This window comes from Acanthaster planci, unplaced genomic scaffold (assembly GCF_054643075.1).
Source record: "Acanthaster planci isolate LZ-2023a unplaced genomic scaffold, COTS_SCS Contig182, whole genome shotgun sequence".
Classification (NCBI taxonomy): Eukaryota; Metazoa; Echinodermata; class Asteroidea; order Valvatida; family Acanthasteridae; genus Acanthaster; species Acanthaster planci.
In genome coordinates this window covers 27,808-34,892 of record NW_028257803.1, presented here as the reverse complement: position 1 = coordinate 34,892, position 7,085 = coordinate 27,808, and the positions used below count along the sequence as shown (strand labels likewise).

Genomic DNA, 7,085 nt, shown 5'->3' with positions numbered 1-7,085 from the left:
TGCCACACGCGCCAAACGCGCCCCACCGGAACGACAGGCAAGTGCATCTCCCTATTAACGCCCCTAGAATTGAATTATAATAACAACAGTAAAGAGGACCATCGCTATGAACCCTTTGAGTGGGATAAACTCAATTACACTCAATTAAAGGCAGCGCAAATGCAATCCCGAAGATTCGACCGAAAGTGCATGTTACCCGTATGGGACAGGTGAACCCCATCATATCTGTACAATGAGAATTCGGACCATTTAAACTGCGGATGATGTAGCACTGACACGCCCTCGCGACGGCTGAGGGAGTGCGCCCATCTATTCACGGCCCGCCATTTCATCTCCATTTTCGCTGGATTAATGGTCCCAAAGTAACAAGCTTGCGGTAGTATATCAGACCACACTAATTTAGCCTGGGGATACTTAGCACTACATTCTTTCATGAATAAGGTTATCCGCTGCCGCATGCTGAAAAAATCAGTATCGCCCAAATCATTAGTGCCAATGTGAACGATCAGCATGGCCGGTCGAGGGCACTTAGCTTCCAGGTCAGATAACAATTGATTTATATCACTGTATCGGGCTCCGCCCAGACCGTTCCAGCGTACTGGTGGACTGCATTCCAGCCTGGTTGCCGCTCTGCGGACGATGGAATCCCCAATGATCCACACATCCCCTGTAAACAAGGGGTGGGAACAAGTGAGACAAAATGGTGGACAAAACGCGGAATTAAACAGCTGAAATTAAACGCCAGGCAGCTGGCAAAGTACAATTGGACGGATATAAAGTTGAGTGGCATTTGAACGCCAACGGCCCATTGCCTTAACTTCATCCAACGAAAAACCCAAGGACGCTGCAGTAGACGCCGCCCCAATGCGGAAGGAGTGTGCACTAAATGATGAGCCTCCAAGGCCCAAGAAAATCAGAACCCGTTTCAATGTGGCGTTAAACTGGTACTGGGTAAGGGGATCGCCCCCAAAATGACAGAAAAAACTATCCTCCTGCTTCGGACGCATCTGGGCGTAGACTGTGAGGGCTCGCACTGGACAGATGGTTTCGTCCCCTGAGCGAACTAATTTCCCAATCTGAGGATTACCCATTTGGTTATTCTTTGTGTACCTGAAGGTGACTAAAACGGAAGCACTGTCCTGCCCCACATTTATAAATTCGACGTCCGAAGCCAAAATAAGTGAGTGTTGCACGTTTGTTTTTGAAATGGCGGCAAACTCGCTTATACGCATGAAACAAAAGAATGCACATAACATGACCGCGTGGAAAAGTGCGACTTCGTAATGATCTTTGCACACGTGTGGGAGTGCTTGAATGATACGGGCTAGAACTGGCAAGGTCATAGGCCATCGTTCGTCAATAACGGGATTATCCCTACGGCAACCCGACAATAATTTCGTCACCAAGAAATCTTTCGTTGGGTCCGGCCAACTGGAAATTTTGTGATAATAACCCACCCCGGAAACGTAAGTTGCGATAGTTGATGGTGCAAGACGCTGCAGTGACAGCCATGCAATAAATCGCAGAACATCAGCAGGCGAGGACGGAGAACAGGCATCAATTTGTTGGCATTGAAATGAACAAAACGCCTGCCAGCCAGTCTGATATGTCTTGTGAGTATTTGATGCCGATGCAGCTAGTAATAGGCGGTTGATCTCACGTTGTATTACACTTGGAGAAGATTGGCGATCGGCGTCATTGTTATGTCCGCCTTCGGTGCTAGTGCACGGAAACGGTTCACCTGAAAACGTGAGAGGGAGTCCGCAATTTCATTATGCACGCTGGGTATATGATAGGCTTTAAATGTGATGTTGTACCGCAAGCACTGGCATACGAAAAGACGCACAAGATGCATGATCTTATCGCAATGTGACGATTGCTTGTTAATGATATTTACCACGGCTTTGTTATCAGAACGGAAACGCACCTTTCGATTGGCCAACTGCGGGGCCCAACAATTCACTGCGACAACCACAGGGTAAAATTCACAATATGCTATTGGTGGCGACAGGGCTAGCAACTCACAAGGCCATCGCCCTTGAAACCAATGGCCGCCAAAGAACCCGCCAAAGCCAATGCTGGCTGCGGCATCAGTGAACAACTCTAATGTATCATTATCCTGCCAGTCCATTAAAGTGATCTAGGAACTCTAACCACATGAGCAGGTCAAGTTTCGCACCCGACGTTATTCACACTTTGTGATGTGGTTTCCTTAGTCCACGAGTTAAGCGAATCAAACGCCTGATAAACGCCCTACCTGGAGCTATAGCATGACAGACGAAGTTTAGTGAACCCACCAAGGACTGAATTTCCCTCAAAGACAACTTGTTCCGCCCCAAAACTGACTGGATTTGTGATCAAAGGGCGTTAATCTTATTACCGGGCACGCAGACTTTGCACTTTACTGCATCGATCTCTAAACCGAGGTAGGTGATTTTTTGACAAGGGCCCTCTGTTTTCTCTTCCGCAAGTGGCACACCTAGTTGCTCGCAAACTTCCTTAAAAGTACTAATAAGTACTTCACAGTGTGACATGGATTCACCAATGAAAAGAAAATCATCTAAGTAATGTGTGATAGAGGTTGTTTCCAAAACCCGCTTAATGTGGAATTCTAAAAAAGTGATGAATGTTTCAAACAACGCACATGAGATAGAACAGCCCATGGGTAAACACTTATCGTAATAAAACATGTTCTGAAATTGAAAACCCAGCAGCTCATAGTCGGAAGGGGCAACGGGAAGCAGCCAAAAAGCCGATTTTATGTCCGTTTTTGCCAACCAAGCGTTGGGACCCACAGACATAACTAAATCAACAGCTACATCGAACGGCGTGTAATGGACTTTACACTCGTCTTTATTTATAAAGTCATTAACAGAGCCACCTGAAGGGAATGACAAGTGCTGGATAAGACAAAAAGCGCCAGGTTGTTGCTTAGGGACCAGCCCGATGGGCAAACACTGAAGATTTGGAAAGGGCCGATGACTAAATGGTCCTGCCACCCTGCCTAACGCGATTTCGCTCTGCAGCTTTTTATGAACCACCTCAGGCCTATCTGCTGCCGACTTAAGGCAATTGGAATCTTTTTTCTCCCTAGGACCTTGAAAACAAAGTGAAAACCCATGTGAAAAACCATGACTAAGCGTTTCAGCTGCCGACTTGTCAGGATAATGTGTTAACCATTGCTTTAACACGTCTAATTTAATGGGCGTTGGGAGCCTGAAAATGGGTTTGCTTATCCCCTCGTTGACCAACTGACTGTTGAGTAACGTTTGCACTCGAACTGGCCGCTGAACCACTGGTAGTCGGCCGCAGTGTCTGTTGCATGTTCGGCGCGGCAGACGGATACTTCGTGTAGCGCGTGTACGTTGCACCGGCAGGGACGGAGGATTGCCGTGCCGTGTTACCGCAAGGCGTGGGCCCGAGTCCCACGCTCACCGAACACGAAGACGCGCTGTGCCCTAGCTTACCACAGGGACTGCAACTGTGCGCGTAACGACAGGAGTTCCACCGACAGCCGTGGGGGGAATTGAACGCAAAGCAGACGGGTTTTTGCGCCGCTTGGTTTCGAGCTACCGTTGCAGGGGAATTTGCCATGGGCAGGAAACTTCCTGCCGCCGCAACTGTCACCCAAAGCTCCATATCCATTGTTGCCCACGAGCGCGATGGATTTTTTTCCATGCGTAATCTGAATTGCTCATTGTAATTACGCCAACCAAGCCCTGGAAATTGCACAGCTGCTGTCCGAACAACTTCAGCATATTTCAGCAACTCAAGGAAACGGGCAGGATGGCGCGTTGCGTAAATTGCCATGAACACATGAAATGCGCTTGTCCACTTATCAAACGAGTCAAGTTTGCGTGGGGTAGGCGTCACCGGCCGGAACACCACTTTGCCTCGCTCCACCGCAACGGTCAATTCGGAACCGGTGTCTGAAGCGGCCAGAACCCTGGTGGCATTATCGCGATACAACGATGCCAATTCTACATATTGCCCGTTCCAAATTTTTTCTTTTATGGCTGGAGGAACATGGACATCAATGGCAGAATCATTTCCGAGGGAGTGTAGGGGTGCAGGCCTACCCATGCCGGAATAAGCCGAAAGTGGGAAAGGTTCCCCCGCTTGAGCGATCTGATTGAAGCCTAGGGCCATGTCATTAGTTTCATTGGGGAGGATGGTTTGAATTGCCGGTGTAACTGTGTTAGCGAGCATTACATCCCTACCGGCCGAATCGGTAATGCCCGGCCTACTGACAACATTACTGACCCCGTTGCAAACAGCCAAATTCAGACCTAGGCCTACGCCTATGCTAGGATTAGCTATATTGTTAACTACAGAGTCCTGCTGCTGAGGCTGCAGACCACGAAAAACTCCTTGGATGGACTCGCCACTTGACGGGCCTCCGCCGGGCGCAGCTGGATCCCCGCTGAAACTGCCTGCCGGGACATCCACCGCTTGGGCGGGGCGCTGGCTGTGCTATGGCCAGAGTGTGTCGCTCCCCGGCAGGCCGACTGCATGCAGTGATGAGTGGTGCGATGTTGACCGGACCGGCTGCGCTGTCCCCCGCAGTGCTCTCCGTAGCAGCCCCGGTGCCCGTCGAAACTGAGGCCTGTGCACCTTGAGGTCCCCGGCGACGTCCTCGGGCATACGGTGGAGGTGACTGGCGGGCCTGCCTCTTCTGCTGACATTTCGGGCGCGGCATCCTGAATTGCCTGAGCGGTGCTGGCTTGAAATTCCCGTGACCGGCAACCCACTTTCGTTCACAGCCGTTGTTTGATGGACCAAAGAAAATTCCAACTTAAACTGCACAACACAGTCGATGGATCCTGAAGTGTCCAGGAGTTGCTCCCAATAGATATTTCCCAAAACGGTGAAACGCCGGCAAAAACGACGGGAATAAACGAGTTTTTCGTTTTGCAAGATTTATTTTTGACGCAGCGGCTTCGGAAGTCAGTGCCGAAGTGGCCTGTGCGCGCAAACCGTTTTGGCGCAGTCCCTTAATTGGGACAATTGTATAACAATTTCCGCCTGTGCAAAATGAAGTTACATATCGCTATGATTATGAATCACCTTGGCCTCCTGCCAGCAAGGAGTGCCGGTTACCGGGTGTCTTTACTTCAGCCCTAATGTTTACTTCACCATGGCAACAAACAGCTGATCGAGCGAGAGATTGACAACAAACGTTTGCCTGCCCAGAATAATGCATTTTATCTTGTATTGATAAAATAGAATATACCAAGTAAGTTATAAAGTTAAAAAATGCGCTGCAAGAACACTGCTTGAGAGGTTGATTAAATAGACGAGATTGATTTAAATGACAAGTACACCACACAAAAAGAGATATTCATATTAACTATTCATACATAACTCAAGAAATCACCAGAGAAAACAGCAAACAAAATGAACAAAGTAGACATGTACACAATTAATGAAGAGTATTAGGCATAGAAAAATGTGGTACCAAGGAACACTAGTTATACACATACCAGAATAAGTCAAGAAACCAAATACACATTAATTCTACCACAAGACGCAGCTATCAGGAAAAACACTAAAGTCAAATAATTGTCAAACGGGCAAGGGAGATGTGAATTTTCCAATCAGGGGAATGGGAAGAATAGGAAGCAGCCACAGAGGGGTGGAGGCAGAGGGCGAAAAAAATTAGGAAAAAGGAAAGGGAGAACAGAACAAAAAAAATTTGAATGGCCCAGAATGCTAAAAACTGTCTCAAGTCAATAATGTCAGTGATGTCACTTACTCAAATGACCTTGACTTTAGATCTAGACTGATTTCTAGTGGTTGAGTGCTTCTTTCTGAGTACCTAGTCCTGCAAAGTACTCAGATTGCCGAGTTTGACTATAAGTTCAGACTTGTATTTCCATATATGAGTGCAATTACTGGTGCAAGTACATTGTGCTTGAAGCTAAAACCTATATTTTGTCATTACTATAACAATGGATTGTCTTTGTAAGCATTTCTCAACAATGTGAAGTGAATTTTTGTTCTGATGTGCATAAGCCATCCCAAATGAAAGTTTTTCCCAATAAAATGCTACACAGCAGACATGCAGACATGAAAATTTAGGTCATTTAATAGAATTAATCTTCTGTGTTATTTGAAGCCTTCATGTATTTCATGCCCTTGGATTCCTCAGATTAAAACTAAAAGTAGAGCATTCAAGCATCAAAGGCTGAGAAATTAGATTTATCAAAGGATTCTGCAATAAATGGTTCAGAATGAAGGATGAGCCAGAAATGTCAACAGAACAAATTGCTGTAAGTGCCTGTGTGAAAGAAAACTTGTAAGGTGGACATTTAAGCACTGTAAACTGATCAAGAGACTCTGTGGGAATTGTCTGCTTGCTAATAATCCATGGTATGAGCTAGTAATTGGGGTAAGATCAGATTTCAAATCTCTGACTGTGACTTGTGCATGCCTCAAGAGGGCATGTTGGACTGGCATGTACTGACAGTGAACAAGTTGGATGTGTCATTTGATGGTTTTGTACCATGCACTGTTACACGTGTACATGTAGGTACATGTACATGTATGTATCAACAAGCAGTAAAGGTTGGGGGGAAGAAAGAGGAGGGCATACTTTCTCCTCAATTTTCCCCATATCCTGTCCCATTTGCCTTGTCATGTTGCTTTAAAGGATTAAACATTAATTGATACACGTACATGTAAACAGTTCAGACAGTTTCCCTATTCAACAACATGCAACATGACCATGTGTTAACATTTGATAATTCCCGCTGCAATTTGATAATCCCCATTGCTTAAAAAATGTTCTGGCACCTGGATACAAGCATACATCGATAAAATGAGTATACATGTTCAAATGATTGTGTGTTTTGCTGTTTAAAGAAATAAAATCAAAAATTGGCCAAATTTCAAATGTCATGTCACCTGGTGTGTATTATTTTCAATCAAGAGTAAAGAAGAAAATATTGTAATGCCAAGACAGCTTTGCATTTTGACTTTTGCATTTTGGCTTTTCATAAAGGTTTGATTAAATTGGCGTATCCAGCTTGGGAAGGCAACTTGCCTTGCCTTTGCGGACATTTTGCCCTTTTTCAGAAAAAGAA

General features: G+C 46.0%; 1 protein-coding gene across 1 annotated transcript; it reads right to left on the bottom strand.

Moving 5' to 3' along the window:
• Positions 1-663: 663 nt before the first annotated feature.
• On the bottom strand, positions 664-1,655 carry LOC147795075 (uncharacterized; the record flags this gene model as incomplete). The annotated part of the gene is made up of 1 exon (XM_087132282.1): positions 664-1,655. A coding segment is annotated over one exon (921 nt), but the record flags the coding sequence as incomplete, so codon positions are not given.
• Positions 1,656-7,085: the final 5,430 nt, after the last annotated feature.